The sequence below is a fragment of the Carassius carassius genome, chromosome 17 (assembly GCF_963082965.1).
Source record: "Carassius carassius chromosome 17, fCarCar2.1, whole genome shotgun sequence".
NCBI classification, from domain to species: Eukaryota; Metazoa; Chordata; class Actinopteri; order Cypriniformes; family Cyprinidae; genus Carassius; species Carassius carassius.
Genome location: NC_081771.1, coordinates 28,453 through 49,137, shown reverse-complemented (window position 1 = coordinate 49,137; position 20,685 = coordinate 28,453). Strand labels below are relative to the sequence as shown.

The 20,685-nt window shown below is 44.9% G+C and overlaps 1 protein-coding gene across 1 annotated transcript; it reads left to right on the top strand.

The window, feature by feature from the left end:
* Positions 1 to 4,063: 4,063 nt before the first annotated feature.
* LOC132160662 (putative ATP-dependent RNA helicase an3) lies at positions 4,064 to 14,864 on the top strand. Its single transcript, XM_059570291.1, has 18 exons — positions 4,064 to 4,387; positions 5,374 to 5,419; positions 5,524 to 5,571; positions 6,280 to 6,426; positions 6,549 to 6,681; positions 6,793 to 6,900; positions 7,065 to 7,164; positions 7,242 to 7,377; positions 7,459 to 7,556; positions 7,640 to 7,738; positions 7,812 to 7,972; positions 8,128 to 8,272; positions 8,725 to 8,869; positions 9,708 to 9,889; positions 9,967 to 10,084; positions 11,830 to 11,986; positions 12,063 to 12,190; positions 12,310 to 14,864. The coding sequence occupies exons 1-18, from the start codon at positions 4,343 to 4,345 to the stop codon at positions 12,381 to 12,383; spliced, it is 2,070 nt and encodes a 689-aa protein (XP_059426274.1). The 5' UTR covers positions 4,064 to 4,342; the 3' UTR covers positions 12,384 to 14,864.
* Positions 14,865 to 20,685: the final 5,821 nt, after the last annotated feature.

The following is a 20,685-nucleotide window of genomic DNA, read 5'->3' as shown; positions in this document are numbered from 1 at the left end:
TATAGCTTTCGAAAGTTGTATTGGACTCCATCCATCAAAAGTCACTCCCTCCTGCACCAGTGTGATAAACACATTAAACTCTTTTACTTTTTCCCTATCTTTTACCTCAGTATAATCATCTGATATTTCCAATGATTTCTTTTTCTTCCGCTTACTTCCACTCACACCCGCACCCTCTACCTCCATCATTTCCTACTCCGTCCTTCCTCCAGTCCCACGTGGCGCCTTTCTGCACATCTCTCATTGTGGCACTGTTTTGACGTGGGGGTGGAGTCAATGGATGGGGGCGTGTACAACATGCCTCCCTGGAAGTGACGTCATCAGCCCGAGACCATAGACAGTAAAAGAAATGGACACAGCGACGCCATTGGATTCAACCAAGCGTGCCGCACAAGCCCTGAAAAGTGAAGCCAAAGCGTCTCGATCGCCCCCTGGTGAGTGGCCCTAGTATAGGTCATAAACCCCGCCTCCCCATGTTATTCAATGGGACGCGAGACCAACTAAACAATTAAATTACCCTTCAAATATCTTTTTTCCGAAGCTGTTTTTTGTCATTTACTGTAGTTTGTATCACGCTAATGTAAATTCAAGTGTTCGTTTTTAAAATAAGTTGTTTTTTAGATAGTTATTCAATGCTCTAAAAACGGTGGTGTGACGTCGTGATTGACAGCTGTGATTGACAGCTCTCTGAAGGAGGCACTGAAGCGTCAACAGGCTTTTTTCATGATCTTCGGAGGACTGAGGAGGTTGTATTTCCCTCATTTTAATGAGATTGGAGTGGAACGGAGCAGACAGAGTTCACAGGAGCAGGACTCCACTTCCAAAACAGTGCAGATTACGGTATGTGCATTCTGCGAGGGAGAGTGAGGGCGGGGCACAGGGGCGGGGCCGTTGATTTCGCGGCTTTAAGGCTTTACTTCCTGCTTGCTACTGCGCATAGCTACTGCGCAGAACTGGTCCCTAGATCGCTATCTGCGCAGGCGCAAGTCCAAGATGTCAGCGCCATATCGGGACACTGGCGGCTTCAGTTTTGACCAATGGAAGAGAGCGAAGGCGAGTCGTCCATCTTTTTTTACAGTCTATGGATTCAACGGAGACAAGTGAAGTCAATTAGAAGCACGCACTTCCTGGGGGTCGAGCGTACTGCGCAGACTCAAACTGAGCTTGATGACGTACATGTTACGTGAGCAACCAAGTCTTCTAATCGCTGTGCCAAGAGAAATCTGAATCACCCACCGAATCTTGCAGACGTTGTTGAATAATTTTGTCCCGTTGCTTTTATGGACTCTCTATGGGCTTCTCCCTTGACTTCATGCCTCCACGTCCCCCCGATAGCCTCATAGACAGTAAAAGATTGCCTGCGAGCTTCTCCTCCTGTCCATACAGTAATTTCTCTACTGTGAGAGAGAGAGTCGCTGGTTATGACCTATGGTTATGACGCAATCGTTAGCCTATTTTTTACAAAAACTGCTTCTATGGGGCCACAACGTAAGATACAATGTAAGAGGGCCTTTTATACATTTTCGTGTTTCTTTAGAAATAATTACTGGACAAATGGAGTCTTTAAACGCCTCAGTGGCGGCGCCCAGGGGTGCTTCAATAAAATATGAAACCCTGCAGCCGAATGAAGGGAAGCCCGAGGCTCTGTGGTGTGTGTTTGCTGCTTCAGTGTGGACCGATGTGGACAAACGCTGCATCCTCGTGACTCTCCTGGGGTTTCTGAATCAACTCAGTGTTGCTCTACTGATTTAGACGCCATTGAAATCTTTGATTTGTTTTGTTGTTCTGTTAGGAGTGTGATCTTCTGTTAGGGTCTTGAACACTGCTGCTGCTGGCTCAATCTGTCGTCCATCAAATTCTTTAATGTTGGTGTAAAAGTGGCAGCAGATTGGCACATTAACTCCACAGACTACAGTCTCTCTGGCACTCGAGTCCATGTTTGATATGTGTTGTCAGCGGGCTGGAAAGTGTAAATGAATGGAATTTCAGTTGCCCTAGTTCTGAGTCTGCCTCTTGGCTCCTCCCACTTGCTCTGTCCCTGTCCAATGAAAATGCAGCCACGGCCACACTGCTCTGTATCCGGGGAGATCTGCAGGATCAGCTCTGCTGGATTTATAAACTGTGGCTCTGATGTCTGAATACCAAATCCCAGCGAGGGAAGTCAGAGTCCACCATATTCTATCTTGCTGTTTTCTTTAATAGAGGTTATTTTGTTGAATTTGAGAAGATAGAGTTTTAGCATTTGAATGCAAAGGCCTTATCCTTGTGTTGTTATTATTAAGAGGATATTTAATGTACAGAGTTCTGTTTTGCTGACTGTTGTTTATGGCCTGAGGTTGGATTCTTGAGCTGCTTTAGCCATGTGAAGTTTTCACTTGAAGAAGTTTTTCTTTTTTTTACACAGATGTGTAATAACAGAAGTATTGAATCACTAGAAACAATAAATTAAACATTTTAATGCAAGCTTGACTTTTTATTAGCTTTCCGATAGTTTCTATAAGAAGGTACATTTTGTAAACACTCGATGCACACAGAAACACTCGACTGCGTTTCATCCTAAGCCTAAACTGATCACAGAACATTGTCACCAATAGAGCTATGATCAACTGAGGCTTACGATGCTTTTGATAAACGCAGCCCAGACCTGAGACACACTTGTGCTCGTTAAAGCATTGTGTCCTGACAGATCTGATTCAGTAAATGCCACGCGGATTTACTGAAGTCCTGAAACATCTGCCAAAGCCCGTCCTAATAAAGACTGAACTGGGTTGAGCTTGTTAAACCATCCTAACTAGCACTACAGGCCATCTGTTAAGAGATGTGACACACAGGATCTCACAAGCTTCGTTTTGTTTGTTCTTTTGCTCCATTTTTGTAAACATCTCATCAGAATGAAATTTGCCGCCTTCTTTGTTTTTTCTTTATTCAGGTTTAATTTCATTTGAATCTAAAGCTCTTTTTGTGAAGCATGCATGGATAATATTCCTCGATCGGCCTCTGAGCACTGTACAAACCCAGCACACTGTCAAATTATACTTTGAATGTAAAAAAATAAATTGTATTTGAATTATGTTTCTGTCTGATACACTGACCCACATCTGCTCAAAACATCAGAGTCACTGCTCACGGTTTAATGAGTGCAATCAAACACTGTTCTCTTGACATGTCAATCATGAAGCAGCACCATGTTTCTGACCAGAATAACAGCATCCAGGTTCGAAGGGTGTTTTGTGAAATGAATTTCTCCATTAAAAACTGGACGACTCTTCCCTTTGAAGCTCTTCTTCTGGTGTGTTTCTGTCCAGGTTCGAGCACACCGAGGAAAGCTGTGATGATCCTCAGATTCACTGCAAACACATGAAATAATCCTTCAGGTCTGTTCTGCACAGAGACATCCTCCAGCAGTGAACACACGTCCTGGAGCTCAAAATATGATACAGAAAATATACCTGTCCCTGCAGCACAGAAGCAGTCATCAGTATCACAGACGTATATTTGTAGTAATGGACAACAATACATTGTACGGGTCAAAATTATACATTTTTCTTTAATGCCAAAAATCATTAGGATATTAAAGATCATGTTCCATGAAGATATTTAGTAAACATCTTACTGTAAATATATCAAAACTTAATTTTTGATTAGTAATATACATTGCTAAGAAGTTCATTTGAACAACTTTAAAGATGATTTTTTAAGTATTTAGATTTTTTTGCTCCCTCAGATTCCAGATTTTCAAATAGTTGTATCTCAGACAAATATTGTCCTCCGAACAAACCATACATCAATGGAGAGATGATTTATTCAGCTTTAAGATACATCTCAATTTCAAAAAATTGACCCTTATAACTGGTTTTGTGCTCAGTATTGATTAGCACATGTTGAACAAATGAACTGCATTTCCAGGTAATCTGTTAACAGATAAAATGCAGCAGCATTAAATGACCAACAGATGACACGGATTCCTGGAGAAACTCGATTCATCTCCACTGTGTTGTAAACAGTGTGGCGTCGCTGCTCAAAGTCTCGCGAGACTTCTGTTGTGTCCAATAAAGTGACGCGGCTTCCGCTGCGCTCTTGTTTCACGCTCAGATCGAGAGAGACGCGCAGCTCGAGTTCCGATCATCGTCGACGCAAAGTCTTCCTCAGACATACAGAAGAACATTAAAATACAACTCTTCAACCTAAAGCAACGTTTGTACTTCGGGGGAACCCGTTTTTGTTTCCTTTGTTCAGAGTTACACGTCTCACCGAGCGTCGAAGAGAGCCACGAGAACAGCGACACACCGGCAAACAAAGAAACTCGCTTGTGTTCGACATCCTCCCTCAACACCCGTCAGTTATGAGTCATGTGGCCGTCGAGAATGTGCACGGTCTGGACCAGCAGGTGAGCCGGGGTCCACAGCCGGGTTTGGGCGGTTTTGTCTCGGCGCGAGCGGCGCGTGTTTAAGATGGAGGCCGCGAGGCGCGGATGATGGCGGAGCTGCGGCGCGTCACACGCGGCTCTCTTCATCAGCCGGCTCTGCTCCGGGACTTTAGGAAGCTTTTCATGTAATCTAGAGATTTAAGTGTCGTTTCTAAGCGGCTGTGCGAACGCGTTAGACGCGCGACTCAAATAAACGCCTCCGTCGCAGTCGAGCTGGGAAACTTTACTCCGCGGATGTGGGGCCTTCTCTTCTGGCCTTTTGTCTTCATTTCGCTGCATTTGCGATTATATTGTGTATATGCGGTATTTGCATGTCTTAATAGAAACTGGTTTTTAGTATTTAAGTTGAACCCAAACCGACACGAATCATCTCGATGTGAACAACGAATCTTCCGAGTGTTTTAAATCTCGTTTCGCAAGTCTTTATATCTGATCCTGGAGCACAAAACCAGTCAGTTCTTTTCGAAATTAAGATTTAAACATCATCAGAAGCTGAATAAAGGATCTCTCCATTGATGTGTGGTTTGTTCGGAGGACAATATCTGTCTGAGATACAACTATTTGAAAATCTGGAATCTGAGGGAGCAAAAACATCTAAATATTGAGAAAATCATCTTTAAAGTTGTTCAGATGAAGTTCTTAGCAATGTATATTACTAATCAAAATGAAGTTTTGATATATTTACAGTATAAATATTTTCATGAACATGATCTTTACTTAATATCCTAATGATTTTGGCATCAAAGAAAAATGTATAATTTGACCCGTACATAGCTAGATGTTGTGTTTCTGAGAGGAGGCCGAAGGCTTGAATAAAGTTCTGATCTCGTCTGGTTTGTGGAGACTAATGTTCTCGAGCGCCGGTGGATCTGGTGTTTCCTCACTAATCCCGGTCAGGGTTTTAAGGTTATTGTGTCCTGTACTTCATCGGTTCTCTCTTCTTTCAGCTCGCTGTTCTAGACTTGAGCTCCGGTGATCAAGGAGTCCCTGGAAGTGAGTATACCATCCTTCTCTCTTTCTGGGATCTTGTTTTATCTTCAGTTTTGTTCTGGATAAAGTAAAGTTGTGTTTCAATGCTAACAGTCTGTCCTTCACAGGGCGTTACATTCCACCTCATTTAAGGAATAAAGAAGCTTCCAAAAGTGGTACGTAATATTACACTTCTTGACGTGTCTAGTTAACCCTAAAGCTCCAGTGCTGTTGAAGATTGTGATTTTGAAACTGGAATATTGTAATAAATATTGTGAAAAAAAGCATCATTTCTTTCCTATGAGTCAAAAAAAACAAAATCCTCAGTTCCTGATAAACGGTCTCTAATTATCACGAAGAACACTAGGAGCAGCCGCTGAATATAATAATGATGATAAATGAGTTCCTGCTCGGAGCGAGCAGATCAAACACAAGAAATGGTGTCAATGCTTTCGGAGGCAGATGCTGCTGTTTGGGAACACAGTCGTGGAAGACATTTATACAGAAATACTTTAATGACAGACTTTGCTCAGGCCTTTCAGAACGACCTGAACAACATTTCAGATGCTGTGAAGGAGATCCGTGCACTGGTTAGTCCAGTTATCGTCTCATAGCGCAGTCACGCCACACTTCTGATGCGTGGACGACTTTATTCACTAAACGTGCTTCCATCCTAGTTTAGGGGCATTTGTTCTTATCGGATAACAAGTTCATCCTACTCAAATGTGTGCATGTTTTTTTTTTCACACACTTGGAATTGTGACGGCTTATTTAAGCCACATGTCCAATGCAAGATTGCAGATGTCATCCACAGGCTTTAAAGAACACTTTTGATTAAAGACTCCACTCAGGGAAATATTTCTTCCTCTCGCTCTTTCACAAAGATTCTCCCGGAGGATGGGATGATGGGCGCAGCAATGGCTTCGTGAACGGTAATCATGAAGGTCGAGACAACCGTATGAATGGAGGCAGCAGTTTCGGTGGCCGTGGCTCCATGCGCAGCGACCGCGGAGGAAGAGGAGGCTTCAGAGGTAATCCCAGCGACTCCTGCAATCACATCCAGTGTCTTCACCGCACGCCTGAGAACGCTAGCTTTGCTGTTTCTCTACAGGACTTGCATTGCTGCTTTTGATGTGAATCATTTCTTTATTAGGATTTGGTTACGACAACAAGGATGCCGGCGGGTGGAACGCCCCAAAAGACACGGCCTACAACAGCTTCGGCGGCCGCTCTGACCGCGGGAAATCCTCTTTCTTCAGTGACCGCGGGTCTTCATCCAGGGGCCGGTGAGGCTCGCTTGCTTTCCTTGTTTTATTTGTTGCCTGCTTTATCGAATAACTTGTGATGGAGGTCTCTGTAAGGCCTGGGTTTGTCTGAAGCTGTGTTGTGTTGGGCAGGTACGAGCGAGGAGGTTTTGGCGGCGGTGGGAACAGCCGATGGGCGGACGACTCGAGGGACAATGAAGATTGGTCCAAACCCTTGCCTCCCAGTGAGCGTGTGGAACAGTGAGTGACATGACACTGCTCCGTCTAACACTAGATTTGAAGGAGTTACAATGTGGTGGTGTTGATTCGTGATCATCTTCTAAATTAAATCATCATGACCTGGAGTTTGCGTGTAGTTTTTAACCCAAAGTGGAGTTTCTGACACTTGTTCCGGTTTACTGCAGTGAACTCTTCTCTGGAGGCAACACCGGGATTAACTTTGAGAAATACGATGACATTCCTGTTGAAGCCACAGGACAGAACTGTCCACCACACATTGAGAGTGTGAGCCACCTGATCCAGATCCGTTTAATTTGCATTATTTTCAATGTGTTAAATTAATTCATCTTTGTGTATTTTAGTTCCATGATGTAGATATGGGAGAGATCATTATGGGTAATATAACCCTGAGCCGGTACACACGGCCCACTCCTGTCCAGAAGTACGCTATTCCCATCATCAAGACGAAGAGAGACCTGATGGCATGCGCTCAGACAGGTGAGACGTCTGCAGAGTTAATCATGGGGTGTGTGTGTGGTAAATGCTTGAAATGACGTCTGTCTTTGTCGCTGTAACTAGGTTCTGGTAAGACTGCAGCCTTCCTGTTGCCAGTCCTGAGCCAGATATTCACTGAAGGACCAGGAGAGGCGCTGCAGGCTATGAAGAACAGCGCACAGGTAGCACTTCCTGTTTGCAGGGTGATAAAGAACTGGCTTCTACTTGTGTCGAATATCTTAACTGGGTGTGTTCTTGTCTCTAGGAAAATGGGAAATATGGCCGCCGTAAGCAGTATCCCATTTCACTGGTTTTAGCCCCCACAAGGGAGCTGGCTCTCCAGATCTACGAAGAGGCCAGGAAGGTAATAACCAGAACACAGTGGAGCTTCCCGATTTCTGTTGGTTGGAATGTGTTTAATGTTCTCCCGTGTGTAGGTTGCGTACCGCTCTCATGTGCGTCCCTGTGTGGTGTACGGAGGCGCTGATATCGGTCAGCAGATCCGTGATCTGGAGAGAGGCTGTCATCTGCTGGTGGCCACTCCTGGGCGTCTGGTGGACATGATGGAGCGGGGCAAGATCGGCCTGGACTACTGCAAGTATGTCGGAGATCTGCTGTGTCTCTGCAGTGTGCTGCTGTAACGAAGTGTGATCTGGAATCCAATCTTGTGCATGTGTTACTTTTAATGCTCCAAGAATGCCTTGGCTTTTAATACGTCACCGTTTTGACAATGAGCTGTGTTTCTGTCGTTAGTTATTTGGTGCTGGATGAAGCAGACAGGATGTTGGACATGGGCTTCGAGCCACAGATTCGGCGTATCGTGGAGCAGGACACCATGCCGCCCAAAGGGCTTCGTCAAACCATGATGTTCAGTGCCACCTTCCCCAAGGAGATCCAGGTGAGCGTTTCAGCCTGAAGACGTCTAATGTTATAGTCTTCAGATGGATCTGGCTTGTCCTGTTATAGTGTTGGGGTTTAAAGTGTTAGTTCACCCTAAAATGAAAATAGGCCCGTGTTTTACTGACCCTCAAGGCGCCATGGGTGTATATAACCTTTCAGACGAATCTATTAAAAATTATCCTTGCTCTTCCAAGCTTTATAATCTCATGGGCAAGTGTCTTTTGTTAAAGTCCAAAAGTAGCCAAATAAAGCGCATCCATCCATATTAAACCGGCTCCGAGGAGTGAGTAAAGGCCTTCTGCAGTGTATCGCTGTTTATAAAGCTTGGAAAAGTGAGGAAGATTTTTAATGGAACTCCGATTGAATTCGTCAGAATGAAGTCAGTCATATACACCTAGGATGAATGGAGGTTGATATTTTTGGGTGATTTAACCCTTTAATGTTTCCTAGATCTTGGCTCGTGACTTCCTGGAGGAATACATCTTCCTGGCTGTGGGCAGGGTTGGTTCTACTTCAGAGAATATCACCCAGAAGGTGGTGTGGGTCGAAGAAAATGACAAGAGGTCCTTCCTGCTGGACTTGCTCAATGCCACAGGTACATATCCCTGTAAATGCTTCTGAACACCTTCATCTGATCACCTCAGTGTGATCGTGATGGCAGACTGCTCTTCACAGGTTATCATGTTTGAGAAGGTTAAACTAATATTCAGATTGAAGTCACTCTTTGAGGACAAGGGGAAAGGTGACTCTTATTGTCACAGTGGTTCTCTAAACACCAGAAATATGAAAATGAGATTCAGTAAACTAGAGATAATTATGAATTGCATGCATGCTCCGCCAGCTCCTGACAGCAGAGCTTCGTCTGAACCCATGTAAACCTTAGACTGAAACTGATTTTGTTGAAGCTCATCATAAGGTCTTGGTTTTATTCAGTCATTCCGAATGAGGTTCAGGACAGTACGGGGGAGAACGTAGAAAAACCTGGTGAGTAGAGACGTTTATCTGTCCACTGGAAGTGGAACGAATGTAAGTCTCATCTCACGTCTTCATTTTGCTTAAACATTGTTTGTTTTCCAACCACTCCCTTCCCATGAGCTCTAGTTCTCATGCTGTTAGGATCTTGACGTCAAATTATTTTTTCCCCCTCCCCGATATTTCTTTGGAAGTAGTCATGCTCATTTTCCGTGGTTCTTTCCTGCGGTTGGATCTGTGCATGAAGTGGGATGTAGACAATGCCATGTTGAATTGTAAAGCCGTAAGACTGCTGTAATTTGGTTGCACACATGGCTGCGACTACAGTAGTCTAGAGTTTAACGTAAAGTTCACTTCTATGAGATCCAAATGCTTGTCACTCCCTGTTTGTTGCCATCATTAGCTTCTGCCCGTACTGAAGCGTGATCTCAGTTGTTGATGGTCTTCATGTCCTCCAACAGGTAAAGAATCTCTGACCTTGGTGTTTGTTGAGACTAAGAAGGGAGCGGACGCTCTGGAGGACTTCCTGTACCGTGAAGGCTACTCCTGCACCAGTATTCATGGAGATCGAACCCAGAGGGACCGCGAGGAAGCGCTGCATCAGTTCCGCTCCGGGAGATGCCCCATCTTAGTAGCCACGGCTGTACGCAAGCTTTCTGCCCGCTCTTGGTTAATCTTTGGTATGCTTTGGTGTGAGTCTCAAACTGTTTTGCTCTGCAGGTTGCTGCTCGTGGTCTGGACATCTCCAACGTGAAGCACGTCATTAACTTTGACCTGCCTAGTGACATCGAGGAGTACGTGCACCGCATCGGGAGAACCGGTCGTGTGGGAAACCTGGGTAACTGCGCGAACGTGTTGATGATTGTAGCTGTTTACATGAGCATTGCTTGCATCGGAATTGATTCATTCTGACTGATGAATCCAAACGTAGTGTTTACACTGCAAAAAGTTATTTTCTTCCTTGTTTTTTTAAGTATAAATCTATAAATTCTTGAATTAGAATGTGTTTACTTGACAAGAAAATGACTTGAGATACTTTGTGTTGTGTTGTGACAATATTATCCAAATGGTTTTTGCTTAAAACAAGCAAACATATCTTCCAGTAGGGTAAGGAAAAAAAAACTTGAGAAGGGCTAAACAAGATGATTTTTCTTACCCCTTTGGCAGATATTTTGGCTTTATTGCAAAAACTATTTTCAGAAAACAAAACCCATCTAGAGTCATTTAACTTGTCAAGTAAACGCATCTTGATTCATTACACTATTTTGGCGTCACTGCACATATGCAGTAGGGCTGAGTGGTATAGAGTTTGTACAATATATCCATAAGTAATGAGGCAATAGTTTATATCGATGTACTGTAATTGATATGAGCGCATCTGAAAATCTAGCAGAGGACTGAGACTGAGCAGCTGTAGAGAAAGTGCAGTGTTTGGGTGCAGTGGGGAATTTCACCCTGAAGGAAGCGGATCGAGTTGGTTCTTGTCACATGACCTGGTGCGCTGGTGTCATTCTGAACAGCTGAGATGTTTTCAACTAGATGTGGTGCGGAGGTGTCTGGAAAAAGTGATCGGCTCTCTTATGAGCACGCATACCGCATTTGAAATAAGGAGCTTGAGTGCCCAAAAGACATGATGTGAATGGCCCCTTCATCGGTCAAAATGTTTACTCTCGGTTAATGGCATATAAACATAATATAACATACAAAATTATTTTAAGCCACGCAAAGTCAACATGTTATTTCCTGCTCGGAATCTGCCTTAAAATAAGTTTGTTTTTTTGAAAAGGTGTACCTGTGTTATGCCATTATCATTATATTGGTTGAAACTGGTCTTAAAAGGACTATTATCGTTTATCGCGATATTTTCTTGGACCATTTATCGTCCAGCAAAATTTATCGTGACAGGCCTTACAGAGTAAGAAGCACCAGACTGTCCTTGCAAAGTTAGAACTGCTCCACTTTATAGAAACGGTCTTTGTGTAGACGGCATTGATGGATGCTCTCTCAGGAAACAGTTCTCCATAAAATGCACTGCACACATCTGAATATTTGTGTTGAACTGCAAACCTGCAAGTGTGTGTGATAGCACTGAGTGTAAAGTGACTAATGGGGGAATCAAAATAGCCTTTTTACTCAATTATTCTGTGCTTTTTATTTTTCAAATTGAACTAAAGCGTTGTTTTTGTTTTTAGATTTCAATGTTAGAATGTAATGTGATTTTAACCCTTTTGTGCATAATATAAGCCTACATAGTTACATCCACTTAATACTAATACAAAAAAATAACGAGAGATACAGCAAATAAGCCAAAAAATGCCGAGGTATGTATCACTCTAATGCGCAGTGTTTCCTCGTTTCAGTTTTCGATCCGATCAAGTGTGTGTGTCTTCTGGCTCGGATTACAAAAGGAATAAACCAGCTCTTACAATTTTAAACTGATCTGTCTGATTGACCTGGTTTCATGAGTTCTTATTTTTATTAGTATTCTGTCTGTGCTTCTAGTCCCATTACGATGGGATTATTAGACTCCATGTACACACAGCTACTGTGTCTCAATTCCGTGGTTTCTTTGGGTTGTCACAGGTCTTGCCACATCGTTCTTCAATGATAAGAATGGCAACATCACCAAGGACCTGCTGGACATCCTGGTGGAGGCTAAACAGGAAGTGCCATCCTGGCTGGAGAGCCTGGCCTACGAGCACCAGCACAAGAGCAGCAGCCGCGGGGGGCGCTCCAAGAGGTCAGGTTTTCCCCAAGCTTTTTGTGTTTACAGTCTTCCCCTGGACATCCTGATGAACTGCTTTGGTGTGTTTCAGGTTTTCTGGTGGTTTTGGGGCCAGAGACTACCGTCAGACCAGCAGCGGCTCCAGCGGCGGAGGCTTCGGGAGCCGAGGCGCACGCAACACTGGCGGTCACGGAGGAAACCGTGGATTTGGTGGCGGAGGTAAGGATCGGTTTCTCATTGAGGTGAAGACCTTGGAGGCTTGTCTTGATTTGCTGCTTCACTATAGCTGCATGACAACACCGTTCTTGAGTAACTCACCTGGTGTTTCTGGTCCTCAGGTGGCTTTGGGAACTTCTACAGCAGTGATGGCTACGGAGGAAACTATTCCCAGGTGGACTGGTGGGGAAACTAAGACTCCTCCACCTCTTCACTCCTCACAATGACCGTGGAGCACCATGCCAAACTCACTGAATGGAAACCACATGTACCATAGCCAGACTATATACCCTGTGTAGCTTTGAAGAACTTTGCAGTACATTACCAGCTGTGATTCTCTGACCACATCTGGAGAAGCTTGACCTCCGTGGACACGGGGACGCTGGGATATCTGGAGGTTCGACTGTAGCAGGACACGGTCTCATGCCGAAGGGGAACGGAGGCAGCAGTTTGCTTTAGATTTCTTGGACTCTAGTTTTCCACTACATCTCATTTCTTTATACTAAATGAGAAACATTTGTTTATGTACTGTGCCTTTACATTTAGACTCGCTGTGTTTTGTTTGTTTTCCGTTCTCCTTTTTAAATGTCTGGCTGACAGTTGTCTTCCCCTCTCTCTCGCTCTCTCACTTTTTTTTTTCCTTTTTCCCCGCTCTAATTATTTGTTTGGATGGTATAACAAAAGCTTAGATGTAATCAAACCTTGGCAAAGTCTGAGATGGTCTGTCACAACCTCATTTTGTACTGAAATTTTGTATGGGGTCACCTGACCCCCGTCGATTTGGCTGCAGTTCTCTTGTGTGGTAAAACTATCACAAGGGAGTGAAAAATACTGAATGTTGGAAGGAAAAGATCTCGCTCACTCTATCCTGGACAGGCATCAATAATAGAGATGGTAGTCTTCTGAGAAACCAAGCCATTCCAGTGAATTCTCTTAAATTAGGATGTTGTGATGAACCGCGTCTGCCTCCCGCCGCGCAGCTAGTTCAGAACCACATGCTAGCCGTTTAGCGCTGTTGGATTAACTTTTTTCTTGAACTGTCGTGGAGGTAGCAATTGGATTTGTTTTTCTTCCTTCGAAATCCATTCTTGAAGTAGATTAACGGTGGGCTCGTGGCAGTGAAGCGTTCTAATGGCTGCTCTAGAACCGTGAGGTCCGAGCAGACGGCACCCAAAGCCCAGCCCGTCTCTGAAGAATCCGCATGCTAGTGTTCGTGTGTTTTGGTCAAGGAGATTTTCAAACCGATTTCTGCCGCAGGCTTTAACGTTCGTTACAAGAAACATTTGTTCACTTTTTTTTTTGTTTTTCTCTTTTTCAAGCTGCGTTGAATTCCGAAAGACATCCTCGGCTTTACTCTTGAGACACGGCTCGCTCGTGACCCCCGGATCTTCGAGAGGACTGGGGTCAGCAGAATTCGGTGTACACCACGGGAACCGCACCAAACCAGCTGCAGGGGTGTGGTTTGGTCTAAAACAGACTCTTATTGGTTGGTTTGTAGTGGAGGAGGTTTCCATGGCATCCTGGCCAAAGACAGGGTTCTTTCAAACTCCCGCGCGCCCTTAATAGTGCACTACTGATGAGGGCGAGTGGGATGCGTTTAACAGAAGTGCAATAGATTTACTCTCAAGCGTGTTGTGCCTTTTGACATGAATTTGGAAAAGGTGACCTGAAGCAGATGCGTGGACAGTATTGAGGTGACTTGAGAGCAGTGGTGCTACTTAAGCCCATCCAGTTTTACAAAAGTTGTTTTATTGCACATCTAGGGTTTTATATAAGTGTCTTGAGTGCGTGTCCTTAAGCTTCTGAATATTGTGTGTGAAGATTGTGAAAACGCAGCTTGTTTACAAAAGGGGAATGGTTCTCCAATCGTTAACCAGGATTGATTTGGGACCAGCAGTGGGGAATTTAGCTATTTGCACAGATTACTAGATTCTACTTTTGCTGCTAGTTTGTGTAATTTATTAAGCATTTTTGAAAAATATTTATTTTTATAAGCCTAAAAGTGATAGTTTCAAGTAACTTGACCAAAAGACAGTACAAAAACACTGGCACTTGAATGTTGAATGTCACCCGTATGCGTGAAACTTATATTTTTCGGGGTAGTGTGAGCTTTTTAATGTTTAAGGTCATTTTGGACTCCACATCTGTAATTGGTATCTCTGACTAAACGAATCGATCCAATCAGTCAAACTCTGAATTGACGGCCCAAATTTGAAAGAAAAACAAACATGCCAAGGTTTGGAAAAAGTAACAGAAATATTTTTGTAAACGTGTATCAGTGCAAAGTGTTCAGATTATCCAGTTCTTTTGTTTTTCAACTAATTTTGTTTTTTTTGAACCCCCAGTGAATGTCTGGCACACGGCAATCTTAAGTAACAAAAACATGTGGTTATTCTCTATTGTTGCGTTTGCATATTTGGGCTCTGGTGTTGGTGTTCTCTGACAGGTTTGGCTGAAGATTCGGTCTTAATTACAGAAGCAGTTATGGGTGAAGTGTTTAAAGCATGCAATGAAAGGCTTTTAATTGACCAAATCATGTGATAGAACATCACCGGAGCCCTTAGAGTTAGAGTATTTGCTTTATGTGCTAGTTTAGAGGCTGTGCACTGCACGAAAAATAAAATGTGTTTATTGTATGATTTTACCAAATTAAAGTTGGCAATTGCAAATATACAAACTGCTGTCATCTTTGAGTCGCTTGTGATTGAATCCTAAAACCCTGCGGTTTGCTTAAGGGTTTAGTCGAAAAAGAATGCTGTTTATTTGCCTACATGTTGGTGGCTGGTAGATTGGTTTCACAGTAATTTTAACCCTTGTGCGTTTAAATTCACTACCTTTTCGTTATTATTGGGACGAAAACATCCTCTAAATTAAAGTGTTGTAAAAATGTATGAGATATTGTGTGTGAGAGAGACCTTTGCGCACTTATCTTCATCAATAATTAAAATATACACCTCAGCTTTCAGACCTACATGGAGTAAACACAGTGTATTTATGCACCTGCTGCCTTTTAATGGTGGAGAGAAGTACAGACCAAACAAAAACAAGGTACGTGGATTTAAACCCCTTGCCTGCCATGCTGCCAGTGGTGGGAAGTAACGAATTACAACTACTCGCGTTACTGTAATTAAGTAGTTTTTTCGGGTACGTTGAGTATATTTTTTAAAGCTGAGCCAAATCAGCTCCTACACCATCGTAATCCAGTGCACCCAGATAAGCAACACTGGTGTGATATGGGGAAAATGCAGCAATATGTTGGTGCTTGGGAATACACTGCCGGCTTATAATGCGGGCATAATAAAGGGGCCACATTAGATAGTGAATGAATACCTCAACCGCAGCTATTACTAAAATAACTGACGCTGTCTATATGACCTGGTCGAAACCATGGCTAGGGCATGCGCCAGGCGAGGCGTGCCCATAGCCTAGTCCAATGACTGCTCACTTCCCTCCTCCTGCACTGACAGCACATGTGATGCGAACGAGGGTTGTCCAAATTATAGAATCTCGCAAACGTGTTGCGAGACGACCAGCCCGCTGCGAAACAAATGTCCTGAATAGACATGCCTTTCGCCAAACTCCTTGTGGAGTGGGCGTGCACCCCGATTGGGCAGGCGGTTCCCCGGGAAGCATAAGCTAGTCGCACAGCCTCCACTATCCAGTGTGATGACCTCTGCTTCGACAGCGCGCTGCTCTTCTTGGCACCCGCGTAGCAGACGAAAAGCTGGTCTGAAGTTCGAAACTGGCTAGTTCTGTTCACATATGCACGCAGGGCACGCACGGGGCACAAAGCGCACTTCTGAGACACTGAATTACTGTCCTCCTCGGGGCAAAATGCTTGAATTATAACTATCTGAGCAGTGAACGGCGTTGAGAGTACTTTAGGCGAATAGCCGCGTATGGGTAAAAGTCTGACCATACAATCGTCCAGTCCAAACTGCATACACGCGCTGTTCACTGACAGGGCATGCAAGTCTCCCACTCGTTTCACGCAATCTAGCGCGAGCAGTAGCGCCGTCTTAAATGAGAGCACTTTAAGGTTGCTAAACTCGGCTGGTTCAAAAGGTGGGTCAGACAGCGCACTAAGCACTAACGACAGGTCCCAGACCGGCATCTGACGAAGGCGGGGTGGATTAAGCCGCCTAGCTCCCCGAAGAAAACTCGTTATCAGGGGGTGCCTCCCCACTGAATGGCCGTCTAGCAAGTCACAAAAAACGGCAATAGCGGTCACGTAGACTTCTCTGTAGATGGGGAACTGCCAACATCCAGACGATCCTGTAGGAAGGTCAGAATAATGGAGATATCGCAACTCCTGGGGTCCTCATTTTTGTCAACACACCAGTTAGCAAATACTTTCCACTTCAGAGTGTATAAACGCCTCGTCGAAGGGGCTCTAGCTTCTGCTATTGTCTGCAGCACTCGCTGATATACTCCACGCTGATCTGCCACACATGCAGGTCCCAAAGCTCTGGGTTGGGGTGCCATATGGTGCCCCTCGCCTGGGACAAGAGGTCCCTTCTCGGCGGGATCCGCCACGGGGGAAGCCGCAACATGTTCACCAGTTCCGGGAACCATGGCTGGTTGGGCCATTTGGGTGCTACCAGGATCAACGCACATCTCTCCTCCCTGATCTTTTGCAGCACCAACGGCGGCAGTGGCTCAGTGGTTCATGTAGGTTGTCTACAAACCAGAAGGTTGGTGGTTCAATCCCCGGCTCCACCTGACCAAGTGTCGAGGTGTCCTTGAGTAAGACACCTAACCCCAGCTGCTCCCGACGAGCTGGATGGCGCCTTGAATGGCTGACACCGCAGTCGGTGTGTGAATGGGTGAATGTGAGGCAAATTGTAAAGCGCTTTGGATGGCCATGTGGTCTGTTGAAAGCGCTATATAAATGCAGTCCATTTACCATTTACCAGCGGCATTAACTTGACTGGGGGAAAACCATACTTCTGTCCCTTGGGCCAGCGGCTCGACAGCGCGTCTCCCCCCAGGGGGGATGCTGTCAGCGAGAAGTACAGAGGGCAGTGGGCGTTCTCTTGCGACGCAAAGAGGTCGATCTCCGCTTTGCCAAACAGATTCCAGATCATATTTATCGTTTGCGGATGGAGCCTCCATTTTCCGTGTACAATGCCGTCCCTGGACAGCATGTCTGCGCCGCAATTCAAACTGCCAGGTACGTGCACTGCTCGAATCGACAGAAGTACCCTGTCCGTCCATAACAGCAGCTGTCTCGCTAATCCCTGCAGGGATCGCGAACGCAAACCTCCCTGGCTATTGATGTATGCCACCACCGCCGTGTTGTCCGTTCTGATGAGAACATGACGGTGTTTCACAAACGGAAGGAAACTCTGCAGCGCTAGATGAACCGCTTCCATCTCCAAGCAGTTTATATGCCAGCGCGTCTGGACCCCTGTCCACGTACCGAATGCTGGACTGCCATCGCTTAGGGCTCCCCAGCCTGATAGTGAAGCATCCGTAGTGAACACTACATGTCTGACCACTCTGCCCATAGTAGCACCCTGCTCGAATATGGTCGTGCCGAACCAAGGCGCCAGAGTCTCGAGACATGAACGCGTTATTATAAGGCGTTCCGTTCCCGCTCTCCACGCCCGCGGCTTCACTCGGCTCTGTAACCAGTGTTGAAGCGGTCTCATGTGCAACAAGCCCAGTCTGCAGACGGAGGCTGCGGCCGCCATCAGACCGAGCAACCTCTGAAACGTTCTTAAGGGGATAGCTCTGCCTTGAACAAAGAGGGCTAGTGTATAGTGAATCGACTGGATTCTCGGCTCTGACAGCTTTGCGATCATAGTGCGCCAGTCCAGTATCAGTATCAATGTGAATTCATATACCCAGCTATATGAATTCCAGGAACTGCCTCTTTTCGACATCGTGCATGCCAGACAGCGTCAACCACAGATGGCGATGCAGGACCACAAGGCTGCTCATATTGCAGTCGATTCCCTGCACGACCTTCTTCGACGCCGTGAGAGCTAGATCCGCCGCCGTGCGCAGCTTCCTGAGTGACTCTGGGTCCGGACTTCCCTCGTCCAGGGACCCCAGGAGCCGAGTTTGGAAGACCTGTAGGATTGCCATCGTGTGGAGGGCAGATGCTGCATGTCCAGCCGATATGTACGCCTTCTTGGCGATGTGAGCAGTAGCTCGACATGGCCTAGAAGGCAAAGAGCGGTTTTCCAGCCGGGAGAAGACGCCAGGTGGGCCGCGATAGCATCCTCGACGGGAGGCGGTCGCGCGTATCCTAATTTCTCCGCCCCTTCCACCGTCGTCAGCAGCTGGGTCCCCTGTGCATGGGCTCGGGCTGAGTAAGGGGAGAAAAAGGGCGCGGGTCTCTGCAGGGCTTCAGCCTGGCGGCCCACGCCGAGGGAGGTACTGTCCATCCATCTCTTAGACGGCAGCTCCTTGGGGGCTGTCCACTCCAATTCCATATCGGGGGCGGCTTCAGACGGGGCCTCGGACCACGCTCCCGGGTCTGAGGCATTAGTAGACATGGCGTCGTCCTCGTCATATACAAACGAGACCATTTCACGCTTGTTTGATTTTGGTTCATTCACACTGCCAGTGATTTCCCAGAATCTGTGCGTGCGTTCACACACAACCCGTAAAGGTCCCATAATGATACTTGCCATCAGGATGTTACGTGTAATGTATAAGTCGAAAACGCTAGGCACATTAACTTTCACTTAAACTGCCAAACAATCTCAGCTTCAGTGCAGATAGTGAGGAAGTACCTGATCTCTTTTTCATTACAGTTTGCACACATTTTTTCATCTCTAATATTGATCTACCTTCAAAACACCCAGTAAAAGAGTCGCACAGTAACATGCATCACCACTACGACACACTCTTTACGGCATTGGTTCTGGCTTTTGTTCAGAGCTCATTCCGGGACTGAACCTGGAATGTTAAAAGTAATCGGATCTAGCAGTTTTTAATGCTTTTCTGTAGGATATGTTACTTTCCCGCCAAGCAATACGAAATACCTCTAGTTTTGTTTTCCTCCAGCTGCGCTCCATTTTTCGGGCTGCTCTCTTTAGGGTGCGAGTATGCTCATTATACCATGGTGTCAAACTGTTTTCCTTAACCTTCCTTAAGCGTAAAGGAACAACTTTATTTAAAGTGCTAGAAAAGAGAGAGTCCATAGTTTCTGTTACATCATCAAGTTGTTCTGAGGTTTTGGATATGCTAAGGAATTTGGATACATCAGGAAGATAACTTAAAAAGCAGTCTTTTGTGTTAGAAGTGATGGTTCTTCCATACTTGTAACAAGAAGTAGGATTTACAATTTTGGCTATATGAAGTTTGCACAGAACTAAATAATGATCTGAGATATCATCACTTGGCTGAATAATTTCAACACCATCAACATCAATTCCATGTGACAGTATTAAATCTAGAGTATGATTTCGACAATGAGTAGGTCCTGAAACACCAATAGAGTTCAGAATGTCTATAAATGCAGATCCCAATGCATCTTTTTCATTATCAACATGGATATTAAAACTTTAACTTGGAAATGAAAAAAGCAAACTCTTTAAAAAAAGTCTGTAGACAGTCAGCAGAAGTGAGAGAAAAGTCTTGATATATTGATAATTTTCTTACAAAAGCATATGTATTCACTGCAGGCCGCCTTTATTCATGCTCTGGAGGCACGTTTTACGGATACACACACTTTATTTAACGTGTTTTGGACTGTTGAACAGAAACACCAGCCCACTGCAATAATAGAGCTTAGAAGAGCCAGGACTATTATAATATACCGCCAATTGGATTCTTCTGAAAGAAGAAAGTCATATGCACATAAGATGTCTTATGGGTGAGTATAAAATGGGTTAATTTTCATTTTTGTGTGAACTGTCCCTTTAAGTGTGTGCAGAAGTGTTCACTGTTGTGATGATGTTCTGAACGGAGCAGAGAGGGAGAAGGTTCTGAAAGGTTCTGCTTGTATTGAGGTCAGAGACAGTCCTGAAGACCAAGATATTTGGCAAAATGTGCCAAACATAAAGCAATATAGGTCCAGTGTGTCAAACATCAGATATTAAGGCGGACAGTAGTGAAGTATTTTTACTCTGCTTTAAAAGTGTCTGTACGTTATTGAGTGATTTTTTCTTTAGAAAACTTCTTTACAACATTCCAAAGAGATTTTAGATTAGATTCAACTTTATTGTCATTGCACATGTGAGGTAGGAAGTGGAGTCCCTGTGATGCGTTGGCCGTTTTTCACCACCCTCTGCAGTGCGCTGTGTGTACCCATACCAGACTGTGGTACACCTGCTCAGGATGCTCTCGATCGTACACCGGTAAAAGTTCACCAGGTTGGTCCTGAGGAAGAAGAGGTTCTGGTAAGTCTTCTTGACCAGGCTGGATGTGTTTGTGGTCCAGGACAGGTCCTCCAAGATGGTGGTTCCCAGGAACTTGCGAGACACATTCAACAACCATCCCATTAATGTGAACGGGGTCACGCGTGCTTCCTTTCTTCTTCC